Source organism: Panulirus ornatus, chromosome 67, assembly GCF_036320965.1.
Source record: "Panulirus ornatus isolate Po-2019 chromosome 67, ASM3632096v1, whole genome shotgun sequence".
Lineage (NCBI taxonomy): Eukaryota > Metazoa > Arthropoda > Malacostraca > Decapoda > Palinuridae > Panulirus > Panulirus ornatus.
In genome coordinates, this window is record NC_092290.1 from 179,899 (window position 1) to 203,262 (window position 23,364).

Sequence of the window (23,364 nt, forward strand, 5' to 3'; positions counted from 1 at the left end):
TAGGTATGTATATGTGCGTGTGTGGACGTGTATGTATATACATGTGTATGTTGGTGGGTTGGGCCATTCTTTTGTCTGTTTCCTTGCGCTACCTCAATAACGAGGGAGACAGTGACAAAGTATAATAAATCTAAATAGATAGTAATTTTGAGCGATTGGGGCCTAAACACAGGAGGGTGAAAGGCTTGCAAGGAATAGAGTGAATTGGAACAATTGGTTTACCGGGATCAACGTGCTGTCACTGGATTGAACCAGGACATGTGAATCATCTGGGGTAAGCCATGGAAAGGTCTGTGGAGCCTGGATGTGGATAGAGAGCTGTGGTTTTGGTATAATACACATGACAGCTTGAGACTGAGTGCGAACGAATGTGGCCTTTATTGTCTTTTCTTAGCGCTACCTCGCGCACTTGTGGGGGGAGGGGGGTGTTGTTTCATGTGTGGCGGGGTGGCAACAGGAATGGATCAATGCAGCAAGTATGAATATATATATGTATATGTCTTTTTATGTATATGTATGTATATGTTGAAATGTATGGGTATGTATATGTGTGTGTGTGGGCATTTATGTATATGCATGTGTATGTGGGTGGGTTGGGCCATTCTTTTGTTTGTTTCCTTGTGCTACCTTGCTAACATGGGAGACCGACCAAGTATAATAAATAAAAAGAAAGAAATAATAATAATCATTATTGATAATATATGCAGGTGTTACTGGACTCCTCCTGAATGAGGTTACACTGTAAGTGAAAGGTCACTTTTGGCAAGGCTGTATCTTTGGGAGTACAGTCATTTCTTAGCTACTGGACATAGTGCTGCCATAGGCTGCAAAAGCTTTTAGAAAGAAGTCCTTGGATACTAATGAAGATAATTTATAGATGATATGTGATATGAGGAAGGTTGATTGAGTTAGAAATGATAGGGTAAGAGAAAGGTGTGGCAATAAGAAGTGTATGGTTTAGAGAGCTGAAGATGGCATGCTGAATTGGTTTGGGCATATGGAGAAAGTGTGTGAGGAAAGGTTGACAAAGAGGTTATATGTGTGAGAAGTAGGGGGGACAAGGAGAAGAGGGGAAACTGAATTGAAGATGGAAGGATTGAGTGAATAATGTTATGGCTGTTCAGTCTGATTATGCAGGAGGTTTAAAGTATGCTTGAGGTAAAGTGATTTGGAGCAATGTAATATACAGAGGGCAGTGTGCTATTGGTGGACTGAAGAGGGCATGTGAAGCAGCTGTGGGAAACCATAGGAAGGTGTTTGGGGCATGGTTGGACATATGGGGCTGAGGTTTCGATGCATTACACATGACAGCTGGAAGTAACAGACAAGTATGATTTTTTTTTGTATATATGCGTGTGCCATTTCCCATCACTGTGGTAGCACCAAGAACAGACTAGGAAATGGTCTCATTCGTTCACATCCACTCTCCACATATATTATCTGTAAGATGGGGAAAGAGAATACTGCCCATATATCTCATGCATGCTAGAAAAGATGACTAAGAGGGATGGGAGTAGGGGATGCAACTGTTTCCTTCCAGTAACACTTTCATGAAGAAGGAACAGGAGAAGGAGCCAAGGGAGGATTTTTTTCCTTGATTCTACCATGCTCATGTGGGGAATAGCAAACAGCAATGAAATATTATTTTGTTATGTAATCTCAGGCCCCATTTATAGGGCTCCTTCATTGTTTTAATCAGGAGCAGGGAAATGATGGATTCCTTTGAAGCAAGAAATTTCTCCCTGAAACTATACGTTCTGTTCTCCATCAATGATGAATTGGCCTTGCCTGAAGTGACCTTTCACTTATGGTTACATGTAACTACATGTAAGCATTTTAGTTGTGCAAGATATTTTGTTTTCTAACCATTTCCTGTACAGCTTGTTGCCAGAGAGATTTTTGATGGAGAGAGAACCTTTGCTTTGCTGCCTTTTCTGAAAAGTAATAAGTCCAGACCACCTGTGTGCTCTGTGCACTTATGTAATTTTGTAAATATGTAGCACCAATATGGAGCTTTTGATATATAAGTGTGTTATTCATAACATGATAAGATGCTTTATGGGTTACGTAGCATCATGACATATAGTAATTTGAACTTTCCAATTGATGTGTCAGAAAAAACTTTTGTGGCATATCTTACTAAATGAAAATTGGTTTTGTCCTGATATAATTGTGTTCTTCTTGAAAGGTCCTGAGAAGCAACCTGTCTTCAGTGTTGAAGGACCAGAATTTGCTGTACTTGTTCCACACTTTTTTGAAGGAAGAAGGGGCTATTAATATCCTTCAGTTTTGCCTGGCCGTAGGTAGGTTGTGCTTTGTAATGTAATATGTTAATGAAATGTTAATGCTATTGCCATGGTATGGAAAGTTAGTGTTATCAGCTCTCTGTTCTAGTGCATACAGTTTTTTAGATTGTTATGTTTGTTAAATTTTGTCAAGAGGTGATGCATCAAAACATAGATTTTTATGTGTAAATGTACGATATTGAAACTGTATTAAGTTTTCCCTCTTTTATCAGAAGTCATATCTATAAAATTATTTTCATGTTTTAGATATCTGTAATCCCTTAACTTGCAACTTCTTGATTTCATTCTGTGAATTTTCATTCATCTGGTATACTTATATATAATGAAATCATATTGACAAATGAGTAGATCATGGTAGTAGAAAAACTCAGGATGGAGCTGGAGATTTACTATGTATTGGCATAAATCTTTGTGAACACAGATAACAGAATGAGAGAAGAATACATTGTTTAAATGGAGAACAAACTTTTATCTTGCTAGGCCTCTATACTGACTTCTCCCGAATGCTGTCACATTTTTATGTTCATGGTTATGAGATTACAGGGACATAACATACTACAACATATCGAAGCATCGAGGTGGTTTGATCGAGTAAGTAACGTAAGGGTAAGAGAGATGTGTGGAAATAAAAAGAGCGTGGTTGAGAGAGCAGAAGAGGGTGTTTTGAAATGGTTTGGGCACATGGAGAGAATGAGTGAGGAAAGATTGACCAAGAGGATATATGTGTCGGAGGTGGAGGGAACGAGGAGAAGTGGGAGACCAAATTGGAGGTGGAAAGATGGAGTGAAAAAGATTTTGTGTGATCGGGGCCTGAACATGCAGGAGGGTGAAAGGAGGGCAAGGAATAGAGTGAATTGGATCGATGTGGTATACCGGGGTTGACGTGCTGTCAGTGGATTGAATCAGGGCATGTGAAGCGTCTGGGGTAAACCATGGAAAGCTGTGTAGGTATGTATATTTGCGTGTGTGGACGTATGTATATACATGTGTATGGGGGTGGGTTGGGCCACTTCTTTCGTCTGTTTCCTTGCGCTACCTCGCAAATGCAGGAGACAGCGACAAAGCAAAAAAAAATATATATATATATATATATATATATATATATATATATATATATATATACAGAATGGAAGAAGATGAGAACAATGGAAGTAAGGGGAGTGGGGGAGGAATGGGATGTATTTAGGGAATCAGTGATGGATTGCGCAAAAGATGCTTGTGGCATGAGAAGAGTGGGAGGTGGGTTGATTAGAAAGGGTACTGAGTGGTGGGATGAAGAAGTAAGAGTATTAGTGAAAGAGAAGAGAGAGGCATTTGGACGATTTTTGCAGGGAAAAAATGCAATTGAGTGGGAGATGTATAAAAGAAAGAGACAGGAGGTCAAGAGAAAGGTGCAAGAGGTGAAAAAAAGGGCAAATGAGAGTTGGGGTGAGAGAGTATCATTAAATTTTAGGGAGAATAAAAAGATGTTCTGGAAGGAGGTAAATAAAGTGCGTAAGACAAGGAAGCAAATGGGAACTTCAGTGAAGGGCGCAAATGGAGAGGTGATAACAAGTAGTGGTGATGTGAGAAGGAGATGGAGTGAGTATTTTGAAGGTTTGTTGAATGTGTTTGATGATCGAGTGGCAGATATAGGGTGTTTTGGTCGAGGTGGTGTGCAAAGTGAGAGGGTTAGGGAAAATTATTTGGTAAACAGAGAAGAGGTAGTAAAAGCTTTGCGGAAGATGAAAGCCGGCAAGGCAGCAGGTTTGGATGGTATTGCAGTGGAATTTATTAAAAAAGGGGGTGACTGTATTGTTGACTGGTTGGTAAGGTTATTTAATGTATGTATGACTCATGGTGAGGTGCCTGAGGATTGGCGGAATGCGTGCATAGTGCCATTGTACAAAGGCAAAGGGGATAAGAGTGAGTGCTCAAATTACAGAGGTATAAGTTTGTTGAGTATTCCTGGTAAATTATATGGGAGGGTATTGATTGAGAGGGTGAAGGCATGTACAGAGCATCAGATTGGGGAAGAGCAGTGTGGTTTCAGAAGTGGTAGAGGATGTGTGGATCAGGTGTTTGCTTTGAAGAATGTATGTGAGAAATACTTAGAAAAGCATATGGATTTGTATGTAGCATTTATGGATCTGGAGAAGGCATATGATAGAGTTGATAGAGATGCTCTGTGGAAGGTATTAAGAATATATGGTGTGGGAGGCAAGTTGTTAGAAGCAGTGAAAAGTTTTTATCGAGGATGTAAGGCATGTGTACGTGTAGGAAGAGAGGAAAGTGACTGGTTCTCAGTGAATGTAGGTTTGCGGCAGGGGTGTGTGATGTCTCCATGGTAGTTTAATTTGTTTATGGACGGGGTTGTTAGGGAGGTGAATGCAAGAGTTTTGGAAAGAGGGGCAAGTATGAAGTCTGTTGTGGATGAGAGAGCTTGGGAAGTGAGTCAGTTGTTGTTCGCTGATGATACAGCGCTGGTGGCTGATTCATGTGAGAAACTGCAGAAGCTGGTGACTGAGTTTGGTAAAGTGTGTGAAAGAAGAAAGTTAAGAGTAAATGTGAATAAGAGCAAGGTTATTAGGTACAGTAGGGTTGAGGGTCAAGTCAATTGGGAGGTGAGTTTGAATGGAGAAAAACTGGAGGAAGTGAAGTGTTTTAGATATCTGGGAGTGGATCTGGCAGCGGATGGAACCATGGAAGCGGAAGTGGATCATAGGGTGGGGGAGGGGGCGAAAATTCTGGGAGCCTTGAAGAATGTGTGGAAGTCGAGAATATTATCTCGGAAAGCAAAAATGGGTATGTTTGAAGGAATAGTGGTTCCAACAATTTTGTATGGTTGCGAGGCGTGGGCTATGGATAGAGTTGTGCGCAGGAGGATGGATGTGCTGGAAATGAGATGTTTGAGGACAATGTGTGGTGTGAGGTGGTTTGATCGAGTAAGTAACGTAAGGGTGAGAGAGATGTGTGGAAATAAAAAGAGCGTTGTTGAGAGAGCAGAAGAGGGTGTTTTGAAATGGTTTGGGCACATGGAGAGAATGAGTGAGGAAAGATTGACCAAGAGGATATATGTGTCGGAGGTGGAGGGAACGAGGAGAAGTGGGAGACCAAATTGGAGGTGGAAAGATGGAGTGAAAAAGATTTTGTGTGATCGCGGCCTGAACATGCAGGAGGGTGAAAGGAGGGCAAGGAATAGAGTGAATTGGATCGATGTGGTATACCGGGGTTGATGTGCTGTCAGTGGATTGAATCAGGGCATGTGAAGCATCTGGGGTAAACCATGGAAAGCTGTGTAGGTATGTATATTTGCGTGTGTGGACGTGTATGTATATACATGTGTATGGGGGTGGGTTGGGCCATTTCTTTCATCTGTTTCCTTGCGCTACCTCGCAAACGCGGGCGACAAAGCGGGGGGCTGGAAATCCTCCCCTCACTTTTTTTTTTTTTTTTTTTTTTCTTCTTCCAAAAGAAGGAACAGAGAAGGGGGTCAGGTGAGGATATGCCCTCAAAGGCCCAGTCCTCTGTTCTTAACGCTACCTCGCTATCGCGGGAAATGGCGAATAGTATGAAAGAAAAGATATATATATATATATATATATATATATATATATATATATATATATATATATATATATATATATGCTCCTATGAGTCCACAGGAAAAATGAAACACGATAAGTTCCGAAGTGCACTTTCATGTAATAATCAAATCATCAGGGGAGATACAAGAGAGAAATATAAGTCAGCTGATATAAAATGAAGAGACGTAGCTAGGATGCCATTTGGTAGACACGTGATTCTCCAAGACTTTTTCTTGTATCTCCCCTGATGATGTGATTATCATATGAAAGTGCACTTGGGAACTTATTGTGTTTCATTTTCCCTGTGGACCCACAGGAATATACTTGCTCCTTTCCAATATATGTATGTGTATATGGGTGGATGGGTCATTCTTCGTCTGTTTACTGATGATGATATATAAATAAATAACTACTTTACAAACTCCATTTCAAGATATCCTAAAACCCTTCATGCCCATGATGCATCTTCCATAAAGAAAATACTGAGGACATACTACTCAATTGCTGTGCACTTTCTGCAATTAGAGGTACACACATACAACACTTTATGACATGGTCCCATCTGGTAGATGAGGCATGTTTTCCTGAGTGCTGTAGGAGCTTCACAAGGATAGAACGAACTTCTAGGGCAGAAAGGTAAAGTAAATTAGAAATGATATCTGGCATTAACAAATAGGTAAAATGAGGTATAGTGTGATGGGTTGCAGATGACACTAGAGGAAGATGATATGATCAATTGATGTTTTAAGTTTTAAGTAATAGAATAGGCAGAATAGAGCTTGATGTTTGTGATTTAGAATGGGCTAACAGGAAAAGAAATTGGTTATGAATAGAAAGGTGAAGATTTGAGATTAATCATAAACTCTCCTCCTCTCATTCTTGTATCCTCTCTCTTCCCCCCCACTCTTGTACCCTGTCTCTTCCCCTGCTCCCTCACCTTTTTTTTTTACGTACATATTTGCCATTTCCAGCATTAGCGAGGTAGTGTTAAGAACAGTGGACCGAGCCTTAGAGGGAATATCCTCACTTGGCCCCCCTTCTCTGTTCCTTATTTTGGAAAATTAAAAACGAGAGGGGAGGATTTCCGGCCACCCACTCCCTCCCCTTTTAGTCACCTTCTACAACACACAGGGAATTCATGGGAAGTATTCTTTCTCACCTATCCCCAGGGATAACACAATTATGTTTGTGACGTTAGATGTACTATTTAGCTCTCTTTTAGCATATGCAATGATATGTTTATACTTATATTTATTTTCAACAGAGGACTTCAATCGCCACATCTTAGACCCTGATCTTACCCCAGAGCAACTGGAACAGCTTCATCATGAAGCCTTGGAACTTTACCATACCTACATGGTCTCCTCTGCAGTGGACCGTATCAACTTCCCTTCTCACATTGTTTCACACATTAGAGAGAGTGAGTTCTAAGTTTTGTTTAAAGCCATCTTGCTTGGTTGGATGCCATTTATGATGATAATTAATTGTTTAATCTGTTAGTATTCTTCACTCAGTTTTGAATTCTGCACCCAAAGATCAAGTCTTTCAAGTATAGTGTAATAGATAATGAAAATTTAATTTCTTCATATTTGTGTATTCATCCAATATTACCCTAGTACCATCATCTATGAAAGAGTCTTGCTTTTACTCAGGATCTTTTTAAAGGCTCCTTGCATAGGATGAAATGCAGCAAGGTAGTTGGAGTGGATGGTATTGCAGTTGAATTTATTAAGAAATTGAGTTATTGTGTTGTTGATTGGTTAGTAAGAATTTTCAGTGTATGTATGGATCACAGTGAGGTGCCTGAGGATTGGTGAAATGCATGTATAGTGCCATTGTATAAAGGCATTGTGGATAAATATAAGTGTTCAAGCTACAGAGGTATAAGTTTGTTGAATATATCTGGTAAGTTGCATGGGAGGATATTCATTGAGAGGATGAAGGCATAACAGTATTGGATTGGAAAGGAGCATTTTGGTTCCAGAATTGTTAGAGGATGTGTGGATCAGGTGTTTGCTTTAAAGAATGTGTGTGTGAGAAATATTTAGAAAAATAGATGGATTTGTATGTAGCATTTAAGGAGAAGTCGTATGATAGAGTTGATAGAGATGCTTTGTGGAAGGAATTAAGAATATAAAGTGTGGGAGGAAAGCTGCTAGAGTGAATAGTTCTCAGAGAAGTTTGCTCTGCATCAAGGATGTGTGATATCACCATGCTTGTTCAGTTTGAAACTGCAGAAGTTGATGACTGAAAATGGAAGAGTTTGTGAAAGGAGAAAGTTGAGAGTGAATGTGAATAAAAGCAGTGTTATTAGGTCCAGCAGGATTGAGGGTGTGAATTTGAATGGACAAAAATTGGAGGAAGTGAAGTATTTTAGATATCTGTGAGTGGACAGGGCAGTGAATGGAAAACCATGGAAGTAAGTCATAGGGTGGGGTAGGGCATAGAGTCTAAGATCACTGAAGAATGTGTGGAAGTCGAGAACATTATCTCGGAAAGCAAAAATGGGTATGTTTGAAGGAATAGTGGTTCCAACAATGTTGTATGGTTGCGAAGCGTGGGCTATGGATAGAGTTGTGCGCAGGAGGATGGATGTGCTGGAAATGAGATGTTTGAGGACAATATGTGGTGTGAGGTGGTTTGATCGAGTAAGTAATGTAAGGGTAAGAGAGATATGTGGAAATAAAAAGAGAGTGGTTGAGAGAGCAGAAGAGGGTGTTTTGAAATGGTTTGGGCACATGGAGAGAATGAGTGAGGAAAGATTGACCAAGAGGATATATGTGTCAGAGGTGGAGGGAATGAGGAGAAGTGGGAGACCAAATTGGAGGTGGAAAGATGGAGTGAAAAAGATTTTGAGTGATCGGGGCCAGAACATGCATGAGGGTGAAAGGCGGGCAAGGAATAGAGTGAATTGGATCGATGTGGTATACCGGGGTCGACATGCTGTCAATGGATTGAATCAGGGCATGTGAAGCATCTGGGGTAAACCATGGAAAGTTCTGTGGGGCCTGGATGTGGGAAGGAAGCTGTGGTTTCGGGCATTATTGCATGACAGCTAGAGACTGAGTGTGAACGAATGGGGCCTTTGTTGTCTTTTCCTAGCGCTACCTCACGCACAAGAGTGGGGAGGGGGATGTTATTCTAGGTGTGGCGAGGTGGCGATGGAAATAAATAAAGGCAGACAGTATGAATTATGTTCATGTGTATATATGTATATGTCTGTGTGTGTATATATATGTGTACATTGAGATGTATAGGTATGTATATTTGCGTGTGTGGACGTGTATGTATATACATGTGTATGTGGATGGGTTGGGCCATTTCTTTTGTCTGTTTCCTTGCGCTACCTCGCAGACGCAGGAGACAGCGACAAAGCAAAATAATAATAATAATGATAATATATAATATATTTTCTTTCATACTATTCGCCATTTCCTGCATTAGCGAGGTAGCGTTCAGAACAGAGGACTGGGCTTTTGAGTGAACATCCTCACCTGGCCCTCTTCTCTGTTCCTTCTTTTGGAAAATTAAAAAAAGAAATGAGAGGGGAGGATTTCCAGCCCCGTGCTCCCTCCCCTTTTAGTCGCTTTCTACGACACCCAGGGAGATATAATATATATGTTTGTAAAATTGAAAGTGGATGGAGAAAGATGGGTGTTTATTGGTGCCTATGGACCTGGTCATGAGAAGAAAGATCATGAGAGGCAAGTGTTTTGGGAGCAGCTGAATGAGTGTGTTAGCAGTTTTGATGCACAAGACCAGGTTATAGTGATGGATGATTTGAATGCATAGGTGCGTAATGTGGCAGTTGAGGGTATAATTGGTGTACATGGGGTGTTCTTGTTGTAAATGGAAATGGTAAAGAGCTTGTGGATTTGTGTGCTGAAAAAGGACTGGTGATCAGAAATAACTGGTTTAAAAAGAGTTATATACAGAAGTATACATATGTAAGTAGGAGAGATGGCCAGACAGCGTTATTGGATTACTTGTTAATTGATAGGCACGTGAAAGAGAGACTGTTGGATGTTAATATGCTGAGAGGGGCAACTGGAGGGAAGTATGATCATTATCTTGTGGAGGCGAAGGTGAAGATTTGTTGAGGTTTTTGAGTGAGCTTGGAAAGGAGGCTTGTGTGGGGAAGTACTAGGAGAAATTGAGTGCAAAATGGAAAAAGGTGAGAGCAAAGATCGCAAGGGGAGTGGGGGAGGAATGTATGTAGGGAAGCACTGATGGCTTGTGCAAAAGATGCCTGTGGCATGAGAAAGGTGGGAGGTGGGCAGATTAGGAGGGGTGGTCAGTGGCGGGATGAGGTAAGATTGTTGAATAGGAGAGAGAGGCGTTTGGACGATTTTTGCAGAGAAGTAGTGCAAATGACTGGGAGATGTGAAAAAGAAAGAGGCAGAAGGGCAAGAGAAAGGTGCAAGAGGTGAAAAAGAGGGCAAATGAGAGTTGGAGTGAGAGAGTATCATTAAATTTTAGGGAGAATGAAAAGATATTTTGGAAGGAGGTAAATAACGTGCATAAGACAAGAGAACAAATGGGAACATCGGTGAAGGGGGCTAATGGGGAGGTAATAACAAGTAGTGAAGTGAGGAGATGGAGTGAGTATTTTGAAGGTTTGTTGAATGTGTGTGATGATAGAGTGGCAGATTTAGGGTGTTTTGGTCGAGATGGTGTGCGAAGTGAGAGGGTCAGGGAGAATGATTTGGTAAACAGAGAAGAGGTAGTGAAGGCTTTGTAGAAGATGAAAACTGGCAAGGCAGCAGGTTTGGATGGTATTGCAGTGAAATTTATTTAAAAAAGGGGTGACTTGTGTTGTTGACTGGTTGGTAAGGATATTCAATGTATGTATGGTTCATGGTGAAGTGCCTGAGGATTGGCAGAATGCTTGCATAGTGCCATTGTACAAAGGTGAAGGGGATGAAGATGAGTGCTCAAATTACAGAGGTATAAGTTTGTTGAGTATTCCTGGGAAAATATTTTTTTTTTTTTTTTTTTTTTGCTGCTGTCTCCCGCGTTTGCGAGGTAGCGCAAGGAAACAGACGAAAGAAATGGCCCAACCCACCCCCATACACATGTATATACATACGTCCACACACGCAAATATACATACCTACACAGCTTTCCATGGTTTACCCCAGACGCTTCACATGCCCTGATTCAATCCACTGACAGCACGTCAACCCCGGTATACCACATCGCTCCAATTCACTCTATTCCTTGCCCTCCTTTCACCCTCCTGCATGTTCAGGCCCCGATCACACAAAATCTTTTTCACTCCATCTTTCCACCTCCAATTTGGTCTCCCTCTTCTCCACGTTCCCTCCACCTCCGACACATATATCCTCTTAGTCAATCTTTCCTCACTCATTCTCTCCATGTGCCCAAACCATTTCAAAACACCCTCTTCTGCTCTCTCAACCACGCTCTTTTTATTTCCACACATCTCTCTTACCCTTACGTTACTTACTCGATCAAACCACCTCACACCACACATTGTCCTCAAACATCTCATTTCCAGCACATCCATCCTCCTGCGCACCACTCTATCCATAGCCCACGCCTCGCAACCATACAACATTGTTGGAACCACTATTCCTTCAAACATACCCATTTTTGCTTTCCAAGATAATGTTCTCGACCTCCACACATTCTTCAAGGCTCCCAGAATTTTCGCCCCCTCCCCCATCCTATGATCCACTTCCGCTTCCATGGTTCCATCCGCTGCCAGATCCACTCCTGGGAAAATATATGGGAGGGTATTGATTGAGAGGGTGAAGGCATGTACATAGCATTAGATTGGGGAAGAGCAGTGTGGTTTCAGAAGTGGTATAAGATGTGTGGATCAGGTGTTTGCTTTGAAGAATATGTGAGAAATACTTAGAAAAACAGATGGATTTGTAAGTAGCATTTATGGACCTCGAGAAGGTATATGATAAAGTCGATAGAGATGCTCTGTGGAAGGTATTAAGAGTATATGGTGTGGAAGGTAAGTTGCTAGAAGCAATAAAAAGTTCTTTATCGAGAATGTAAGGCATGTGTATGAGTAGGAAGAGAGGAAAGTGATTGGTTCCCAGTGTATGTCAGTTTTTGGCAGGGGTGTGTGATGTCTCCATGTTTGTTTGATTTGTTTATGGATGGGATTGTTAGAGAGGTGAATGCAAGAGTTTTCAAGAGAGGGGCAAGTATGCAATCTGTTGTGGATTAGAGGACTTGGGAAGTGAGACAGTTGTTTGCTGATGATACAGCACTGATGGCTGATTCAGGTGAGAAACTGCAGAAGCTGGTGACTGAGTTTGGTAAAGTGTGTTAAAGAAGATAGCTGAGAGTAAATGTGAATAAGAGCAAGGTTATTAGTTTCAGTAGGGATGAAGGACAAGTTAATTAGGAGGTTAGTTTGAATGGAGAAAAACTGGAGGAAGTGAAGTGCTTTAGGTATCTGGGAGTGAATTTAGCAGCGATGGGGAGTGAGTTACACGGTGTTGGAGGGGGTGAAGCTTCTGGGAGTGTTGAAGAATGTATGGAAGGCAAGAACGTTATCTCGAAGAGCAAAAATATTTATGTTTGAAGGAATAGTGTCTCCTACAATGTTAGATGATTGTGAGGCGTGGGCTATAGATAGGGTTGTGCTGAAGAGGGTGGATGTGTTGGAATTGAAATGCTTGAGGACAATATGTGGTGTGAGGTGGTTTGATCGAGTAAGTAATTAAAGGGTAAGAGAGATGTATGATAATAAAAAGAGTGTGGTTGACAGAGCAGAAGAGGGTGTATTGAAATGGTTTGGTCTCATGGAGAGAATGAGTGAGGAAAGATTAGCAAAGAGGATATATGAGTCAGAGATTGAGGGAATAAGGATAAGTAGGAGACCAAATTGGAGGTGGAAGGATGAAGTGAAAAAGATTTTGAGCGATTGGGGCCTGAACGTGCAAGATGGTGAAAGACGTGCAAGGAATAGAGTGAATATATACATAATTTATTTTGTATGGATTTGTATGTAGCATTTATGGATCTGGAGAAGGCATATGATAGAGGTGATAGAGATGCTCTGTGGAAGGTATTAAGAATGTATGGTGTGGGAGGCAAGTTGTTAGAAGCAGTGAAAAGTTCTTATCGAGGATGTAAGGCATGTGTACGAGTAGGAAGAGAGGAAATTTATTGGTTCCCAGTGAATGTCGATTTGTGGCACGGGTGCGTGATGTCTCCATGGTTGTTTAATTTGTTTATGGATAGGGTTGTTACAGAAGTGAATGCAAGAGTTTCGGAGAGGGGCAAGTATGCATTCTGTTGTGGATGAGAGAGCTTGGGAAGTGAGTCAGTTGTTGTTCGCTGATGGTACGGCACTGGTGGCTGATTTGGGTGAGAAACTGCAGAAACTGGTGACTGAGTTTGGTAAAGGATGTGAAAGAAGAAAGTTAAGAGTAAATGTGAATAAGAGCAGTAGGGTTGAGGGTCAAGTCAATTGGGAGGTAAGTTTGAATGGAGAAAAACTGGAGGAAGTGAAGTGTTTTAGATATCTGGGAGTGGATCTGGCAGCGGATGGAACCATGAAGCAGAAGTGAGTCATAGGGTGGGGGAAGGGGCGAAAATTCTGGGAGCCTTGAAGAATGTGGAAGTCGAGAACATTATCTCGGGAAGCATAAATGGGGATGTTTGAAGGAATAGTGGTTCCAACAATTTTATATGGTTGCGAGGCGTGGGCTATGGATAGAGTTGTGTGGAGGAGGGTGGATGTGCTGGAAATGAGATGTTTGAGGACAATATGTGGTGTGAGGTGGTTTGATCGAGTAAGTAATAATAGGGTAAGAGAGATGTGTGGTAATAAAAAGAGTGTGGTTGAGAGAGCAGAAGAGGGTGTTTTGAAATGGTTTGGTCAGATGGAGAGAATGAGTGAGGAAAGATTGACCAAGAGGATATGTGTCAGAGGTGGAAGGAACGAGGAGAAGTGGGAGACCAAATTGGAGGTGGAAAGATGGAGTGAAAAAGATTTTGAGTGATCGGGGCCTGAACGGGCAGGAGGGTGAAAGGCCTTCAAGGAATAGAGTGAATTGGAACGATGTGGTATACTGGGGTCAACGTCCTGTCAATGGATTGAACCAGGGCATGTGAAGCGTCTGGGGTAAACCATGGAAAGTTCTGTGGGGCCTAGATGTGGAAAGGGAGCTGTGGTTTCGGTGCATTATTACATTACCGCTAGAGACTGAGTGTGAATGAATGTGGCCTTTGTTGTCTTTTCCTAGCGCTACCTCGCACACATGAGGGGGGAGGGTTTTTTTTTTCATGTGTGGCAGGGTGGCGATGGGAATGAATAAAGGCAGACAGTATGAATTATGTACATGTGTATATATATGTATATGTCTGTGTGTGTATATATATGTATACGTTGAGATGTATAGGTTTGTATATTTGCGTGTGTGGACGTGTATGTATATACATGTGTATGTGGGTGGGTTGGGCCATTCTTTCGTTTGTTTCCTTGCGCTACCTCGCTAATGTGGGAGACAGCGACAAAGCAAAGCAAAATTGTTGGAACTTCTATTCCTTCAAACCTACCCATTTTTACTCTCCGAGACAGCGTTCTCTCTTTCCATACATTCTTCATCACTCTTAGAACATTTGCCCCCTTCCCTACCCTATGACTCTTCTGCTTTTATGGTTCCATTTGCTGCAAGGTCTACTCCCAGATATCGAAAATACATCCTCCAATTTTTCTCTGTTCAAATTTACACCCCACCTAACTTGCCCTTCTACCCAGCTGAATCTAATAACCCTGCTCTTATTCACATTTACCCTCAAATTTCTCCTCTCACACACTTTTCCAAATTCAGTTACCAACTTTTGCAGTTTCTTACTCGAATCAGACATCAGTGCTGTGTCAACGGCAAACAATAATTGATTCACTTCCCAAGGCCTCTCATCCCCAACAGACTGCATACTTGCCCCTCTCTCTAAAACTCTTTCATTCACCTCCCTCACCACCCCTTCCAAAAAAAATTAAACAACCATGAAGACATCACACACCCCGGCCACAGACCGAACTTCACTTAGAACAAATCACTCTCTTCTCTACTTACTCATACACATGCCTTACTGAAAGATGTGGATGAGTGTTGATGTTTAGAAGTGAAATTCATTGCAGATGATGATTGGGAGCTTGCATGGAAACTATTTCAGATATGCAATTATAGCCCAAGTGAATGGAAAGAATTTAAGTGTAGAGTGCACATGAAGTGTGCTAGTGGAAGTTCTCATCTTATCACCAATGTATGGATGTGAAACCTAGATTTATGTGGGTTTTGATACATCAAAAACTACATGAGAAGAGATGGATAACATTCTTTATCATAGTTATTATTAGAAAATTATATAAAGAGTGAAGATGTAAGGTGTTGTGAAGAAACCAATAGAAAGATGATCTGTTCATGTGGAACATTTGTTAAATGATAGGTTGTCAAGAGGATATATAGTAGCAGGGTTGAATGTAGGAGGAAAAGAGACACGGCTAAGGGAATGGACATGCACAGTGAGAAAATTTGTTAGGGCTCGAAATATTTCACATGAAACTTCAAGGGGAATAATTTTTGACTGGATGCAGAGAGACAGTTTTGTGTCTGTAGGTTAAGTTATGAATGGAGACTTTGGTGTCTCATTATGAATCATTTGATTTTGCAAAGTGAAAAGTAAGAGAAACTTTTGAAAGTTTGGAAGTTCATGCTTCACTGTATTACTGTGGATATGGATTGAGAATGTGAGTAAAAGAAATTAGTTTTTCATGATAAGAGTTCCACCTGATTACTTAGATTATATTTTATTTCAGTTGTACATAGTGAGGTTAAGGACATCGTTAAGCTGCGCACAACACGTCCTCTTTTCCAGGCATATGAACATGCATATAATTTGTTGGAGAGAGAGTATCTTCCACTCTTCATGCACAGTCATGCGGTGAGCCATTTTGTCTTTCTACTTTTGTGCTATCTTCCATCTAAACTAGGAGCCTTTTCCTTTCTCATTGCTGTAATGCTTAGCCAATTATTTATCTCACTTTAGGACCCCTTTTATAGGCTCCTGCATCTTCATTGTTGTGAGCAGGGTAAAGTGTGCTCCTTTGGTTTAGGGAGGTCCTTAATGACTCGGTACACTCTTCCAGCTGCTGGTGAAGAATTTGTGTTTTTACTGCTTGCAGGTGGAGTCCAGGAATGCCACTTCTTGAATGTACAAAATTACTTACTGCTCAGTTTTAGATTGATTACATGTATCCCCGGATATTGCTGGCAGGTAACGATGGTATAGAATATCTAACATTGCTTCTTACCTGATTCCCTGTTACACAAATACTTCTATGCTATTTTATTTCACACAGTTGTTTATCTGCATGTATAAACTAATTCTAGTTATCCCACTTAGATACATCAGTTATTCTTTCCACAGTTATTGGATTTACCTAAACTATTTCAACATACTCCTCTTTTTTTGATGCCTGCTTTTTTATCACTATATTCAGGAAATTTATTATTCCTCACAGTCCTGAGTCCTAATTCCTCTCTTGGAACACTCTAAAGAACAAAAGGATCTCACTTGACTTAATCATTCTACTTATCTTATTCAGCTGCAATTTTGAAGGATTCTGTACAAATATTCTTTTCAGAAAGGCAAAGAATATCATAATGATTTAACTTGATTACTATTCTTTATTTGAATATTTATTTATTATACTTTGTCGCTGTCTCCTGCATTTGCGAGGTAGCACAAGGAAACAGATGGAAGAATGGCCCAACTCACCCACATACACAAGTATATACATACACGTCCACACACGCACACATGCATACCTATACATTTCAACGTATACATACATATACATACCCAGACATATGCATATATACACATGTACGTAATTCATACTTGCTGCCTTTATTCATTCCCGTCGTGACCCCGCCACGCTTGAAATGACAACCCCTTCCCGCAGCATGCGCGCAAGGTAGTGCTAGGAAAATACAGCAAAGGCCACATTCGTTCACACTCGGTCTTTAGCTGTCATGTATAATGCACCGAAACCACAGCTCCCTTTCCACACCCAGGCACTACAAAACTTTCCATGGTTTACCCCAGACACTTCACATGCCCTGGTTCAATCCATTGGCAGCATGTCGACTCCGGTATACCTCATCTTTCCAATTCATTCTATTACTTGGATGCCTTTCACCCCCCTGCATGTTCTGGCCCTGATTGCTCAAAATCTTTTTCGCTCCATCCTTCCACCTCCAATTTGGTCTTCTACTTCTCGTTCCCTCCATTCCTGACACATATATCCTCTTTGTCAATCATTCCTCACTCATTCTCTCCATGCAACCAAACCATTTCAAAACCCCCTTTTCTGCTCTCTCAATCACTCTTTTTATTACCACGCATCTCTCTTACCCTTTCATTACTTACTCAGTCTAACCACCTCACACCACATATTGTCCTCAAACATCTCATTTCAAACACATCCACCCTCCTCCGCACAGCTCTATCTATAGCCCATGCCTCGCAACCATATAACATTGTTGGAACCACTATTCCTTCAAACATACCATTTTTGCTTTCCAAGATAATGTTCTCGCCTTCCACACATTTTTCAACATTCCCTGAATTTTCACCCCCTCCCCCATCCTGTGACTCATTGCTGCTTCCATGGTTCCATCCACTGCCAAATCCACCCCCTGATATCTAAAACACTTCACTTCCTCCAGTTTTTCTCCATTCAAACTTACCTCCCAATTAACTTGTCCCTCAACCCTGCTGCACCCAATAACCTTGCTTTTGTTCACATTTACTCTCAGCTTTCTTCTTTCACACCCTTTACCAAACTCAGTCACCAGCTTCTGCAGTTTCTCACCCGAATCATCCACCAGCACTGTATCATCAGCGAACAACAACTTACTCACTTCCCAAGCCCTCTCCTTTCTCCAAAACTCTTCCATTCACCTCCCTAACAAACATAAACAAATTAAACTACCATGGAGACATCACACACCCTTGCCGCAAACTGACATTCACTGACAACAAATCACTCTCCTCTCTTCCTACACATACACATGCCTTACATCGTCGATAAAAACTTTACACTGCTTCTAGCAACTTGCCTCCCATACCATATATTTTTAATACCTTCCACAGAGCATCTCTATCAACTCTATCATATGCCCTCTCCATATCCATAAATGCTACATACAAATCCATTTGTTTTTCTAACTATTTCTCACATACATTCTTCAAAGCAAACACCTGATCCACACATCCTCTACCACTTCTGAAACCACACTGCTCTTCCCCAGTCTGATGCTCTGTACATTCCTTGACCCTCTCAATCAATACCATCCCATATAATTTCCCAGGAATACTCAACAAACTTATACCTCTGTAATCTGAGCACTCACCTTTATCCCCTTTGACTTTGTACAGTGGCACTATGCATGCATTCCACCAATCCTTGGGCACCTCACCATGAGCCATACATACATTAAATATCCTTACCAACCAGTCAACAACAGAGTCACCCCCTTTTTTAATAAATTCCACTGCATTACCATCCAAACCCACAGCCTTGCCAGCTTTCATCTTCCCCAAAGCTTTCACTACCTCTTCTCTGTTTACCAAATCATTCTCCCTAACCCTTTTACTTCGCACACCACCTCAACCAAAACACCCTATATCTGCCACTCTGTCATCTAACACATTCAACAAACCTTGAAAATACTCATTCCATCTTCTTACATCACCACTTCTTGTTATTACCTCTCCATTATTCCCCTTCCAATGTTCCCATTTGTTCTCTTGTCTTATGCACTTTATTGACCTCCCTCCAGAACATCTTTTTATTCTCCCTAAAATTTAATGATACTCTTACCCCAACTCTCATTTGCCCTCTTTTTCTCCTCTTGCCCCTTCCTCTTGACCTCCTTCCTCTTTCTTTTATACATCTCCCAGCCATTTGCACTATTTCCCTGCAAAACTCGTCCAGATGCCTTTCTCTTCTCTTTCACTAATAATCTTACTTCTTCATCCCACCACTCATAACCCTTTTTAATCTGCCCAATACCCCTGCTTCTCATGCCACAAGCATCTTTTGTGCAAGCTTCCCTAAATACATCCCATTCCTTCCCCACTCCTCTTACGTCCTTTGCTCTCACTTTTTTCCATTCTGCACTCAGTCTCTCTTGGTACCTCCTCACACAAGTCTTCTTTTGAAGCTCACTTACTCTCACTACTCTCTTCACCTCAACATTTTCTCTTCTTTTATGAAAACCTCTACAAATCTTCACCTTTTCCTCCACAAGATAATAATTAGACATCCCTCCAGTTGCACCTCTCAGCACATTGACATCCAAAAGTCTCTCTTTCATGCGCCTATCAATTAACACAATCCAATAACGCTCTCTGGCCATCTCTCCTACTTACATACATATACTTATGTATATCTCTCTTTTTAAACCAGGTATTCCCAATCACCAGTCCTTTTTCAGCACACAATTCAACAGGCCCTTCACCATTTCCATTTACAACACTGAACGCTCCATGTACACCAATTATTCCCTCAACTGCCACATTACTCACCATTGCATTCAAATCACCCATCACTATAACCCAGTCTCATGCATCAAAAACTACTAATACACTCACTCAGCTGCTCCCAAAACACTTGCCTCTCGTGATCTTTCTTCTCATGCCCAGGTGCATAGGCACCAATAATCACCCATCTCTCTCCATCTACTTTTAGTTTTACCCATATCAATCAAGAGTTTACTTTCTTACACTCTATCACATACTCCCACTACTCCTGTTTCAGGAGTAGTGCTACTCCTTCCCTTGCTCGTGTCCGCTCACCAACTTTACTCCCAAAAACATTCCCAAACCACTCTTCCCCCTCACCTTTGAGCTTCGTTTCACTCAGAGCCAAAACATCCAGGTTCCTTTCCTCAAACATACAACCTATCTCTCTTTTTTCATCTTAGTTACATCCACACTCATTTAGACACCCAAATCTGAGGCTTCGAGGAGGATGAGCACTCCCCGGATGACTCCTCTTGTTTCCCCTTTTAGGAAGTTAGAATACAAGGAGGGAGGGTTTCTCGCCCCCCCTCTCCCATCCCCTTTAGTCGCCTTCTATGGCACATGGGGAATGCATGGGAAGTGTTCTCTCTCCCCCATCCCCAGTGATGTGCCAGGAAACAGACGATGAATGGTCCATCCACTCATATACACATATATATACATATATGCACATACACGCACACATACATACATATACATATTAACATATACACATATACATACACAAACATATACAAAAAATATCAAAAATAGAGCTTAGCTTCAAATTATGAAAAGGATGGTGAAATCACCACATAGGATGACAAGGAATGTGAGTTTGTTTTCATGTAGAAAATGTCTAGAATGCTGTAGACTTAAAGATTAAGCATTATCCAGTAAGGCATAGCATGTCTAAACATTCCCACATGTGCTTAATTATGCTAAAGGCTGGATTATCCAGGCTAATCTTAAACAGGAACAGTTTGTTTGGTTCTTTCTTTTTTCTAGGAATTTGTCTGTTTTTGACTCTCGTTGTTAGATGTTTAGTTCCTTAAAGATGCATTCATAGGACTGAAAACCTACCCTGGAGTTAACATCAACAAAAGAAGCGTTCTCTGACAAATTGATTGTGAGAGAAAGAACGTATACGGAGTTTCAACATGGTCAAATACAGTGTCCTCACTTTTATTTGAGATTAATATTTTGACCTCAGTAATCAATTCAGATCATTGATCTGTCCTGTCACAAGACAAGATTCCTATTTTTACAGTGATGACTTAACAGTATAACTCCACACAGTTTACCAGAACAGAACTATGAATGTACCTTCAGTCAAGTACATTACTCAGCCAACTGTTATTAAGACTGTGGAAGTTAATCCCTCTAGTGAAATGAATTATATTATTTTAGAAATTAAAGCATTCACACCAGACTTATTTTGAGATGCTTACTTGATTGCCATTTCCTGCATTTGCGAAGTAGCACCAGGAACAGACAAAGAAAGACTGCATCTGCTCACATCTGTTCTCTAGCAGTCATGTAATGCACTGAATCCACAGCTCCCTACCCGTAACCAGGCCCCTCAGACCTTTCCGTGAGTTATCCTGGATGCTTCACATGCCTTGGTTTAGTCCACTGACAGCACCTCAACCACTGCATACCACATTGTTGCAGTTCACTCTATCATGTGAATGCCTTTAACTTTAGATGTGTTTCATGATCTCAGATTGTCATGGAAGGAAATGTGAATTAAACTTGACCTCCTCTTGACATGTCAGTTACAAGACACCTTTACCCTTAATCTCATAGATGCACATTGGACATTTTAAACTTGGCTTGAACTCCTAATCTTTGTCACATGTTAAAGTATTTATTTGATTTTTTCAGCCATGAACCTAGTAGCTTCATCCACAGTCATGAAGAAAGCAAATCGCTCACCTGTTTACAGCATTTGAATTTTTATTTAGAACTTTTTTTTAGAGATCCCATTTCCCATGTTAGTGAGGTAGTGCCAACAACAGATGACAGATGAAGAATTGGCATCATTCACTCATTCATTCTCCAGTTGTCATGTGTAATGTACCAGAATCAGAGCCTCCCTAACCACAATCATTTCCTACAGACCTTCTCATGGTTTCTCCTAACCACTTCATATACCCTGGTTCAGCCCATAGACAGAATGTTGTCCCCTGTAAATTATATGACTCCAGTTTATTTTTTGCATTCCTTGCACCCTGCTGCATGTTCCGGCCCAGAGCTTTTAAAACATTTTCACTCCATCCTCCCTCCTTCCTTGTTCTCCCTTTTCCTTATTCCTTCCTCTACTGATATGAATACCCTCTTAGTTATCCTTTACTCATTCTTAATCTCCTTATGTTTTGACCATTTCAGCACATACTTTTCATGTCTCTCATACTTAATCTGCTTACTACCACACCTCTCTCTTACCCTGCCATTTCTTATTCAATCAACCTTCCTTACATCACATGATGCCCTCAACATTTCACTTCCAACACATTCTCCCTCTCTTTTACATTTTTGTCTCGTGCTCTTGCATCACGTCCATACAAAGCTAATGAGACTACTATACCATCGAATATCACATTTTTGCCCTTAAAAATACTAGCCTCTCTTTCTGTACATTCATCATTGCCTCCAAGACCTATGTCCCTCACCAACCCTTTGATTCACTTCTGCTCCCATGGTTCTATTCACTGTCATAGCCACTCCCAGTCATCTAAAACACTCCTCTTCCTCCAGGTTCACTCCATTCAAACTCATACTCCAATAACCTCTCTCTTTTTACTGCTAAGCCTAAAAACTTTGCTTTTATCACATTTACATTCCAATTTCTCCTTTCACACACTTTTTTAAAACTCAGACACCAGCTTTTGAAGTTTCTCATTCAGATCTGCCACCAGTGCCATATCATTAGCAAACTACAACTGACTCACCTCTTAGACACCCCGTCCCACAACAGACTGCATATCTGCTTATCTCTACAAGGCTCTTTCAATTTCCTTTTTCACCACCCCATTCATAAACAGGTTAAGTTAGCCATTGTGACATCACACACCTCTACCACAAACCCACCTTCACGTGGAACAAGTCACCCTCCTCTCTTCCTACCTGCACACATGCCATGCTCTCCTGATAAAAAGTCCTTACAGATTTTGTAGCTCTCTTCTCTCACCATAATTTGCAGCAGCATCCACAGAGCATCTCTGTCAATGTTATCATATGCTTTCTCCAAATCCATAGATACCACATGCATTTCTGTCTGTTTCTGTATGCATTTCTTGCACACATTCTTCAAAGCATACACCTAATCCAGACATTCTCTACCACTCCCGAAACCACATTGTTCTTTCCCAGTCTGATACTCTGTGCATGCCACCTCCTTCTCAATTACTGCTCTCCTTTACAACTTGACATGTACACTCAACAAACTTATAACATCTGTAACTTCAACATTCTTCTCTGTCCCTCTTGTTCTTATACAGTGGCACTATATATGCATTCTGCTAATCCTCAGGCATCTCACCATGATCCATACTGATATTGAAAACCCTGACTAACCAGTCAGCAACCAAGGTCAGTTCCTTTCATAAGAAATTCAGTTGCAGTACTATCCACTCCAACCACTTTGCTACATATCTTACAAAAGGTTTTCACACTTCTCTTTTCATGATACCACTCTCTCACTTAGCATACCTTCCTAACCCAAACACACTACATCTGCCACCTTGTTATCTAACACATTCAGCAAACTTTCAGATTACTCACTCCATCTTCTCTTCACCTCATCTTGGCCTGTTACCATTGGCCCTTTTCCCCCTTCACCAGTGTTTCCATTTGGTTCCTATTTGTATGTATATGAATTTTTCAAGTGTTTGAAACAGTAATCATTTTGGAAACTAATT

General features: G+C 41.0%; 1 protein-coding gene across 4 annotated transcripts in view; it reads left to right on the plus strand.

The window, feature by feature from the left end:
- The window catches only part of LOC139747054 (sorting nexin-14-like), a 163,144-nt gene that overhangs the window by 48,907 nt on the left and 90,873 nt on the right, over positions 1–23,364 (plus strand). For all 4 annotated transcript variants that reach the window (XR_011712302.1, XM_071658832.1, XM_071658833.1 and 1 more), the window contains exons 7-9: positions 2,189–2,303; positions 7,137–7,292; positions 15,687–15,811. Coding sequence is in view for 3 of the 4 variants with exons in the window: in XM_071658832.1 (XP_071514933.1) it covers positions 2,189–2,303; positions 7,137–7,292; positions 15,687–15,811 (396 nt within the window). In the remaining variant the exon portion in view is untranslated. The remainder of the gene's footprint in view (positions 1–2,188; positions 2,304–7,136; positions 7,293–15,686; positions 15,812–23,364) is intronic.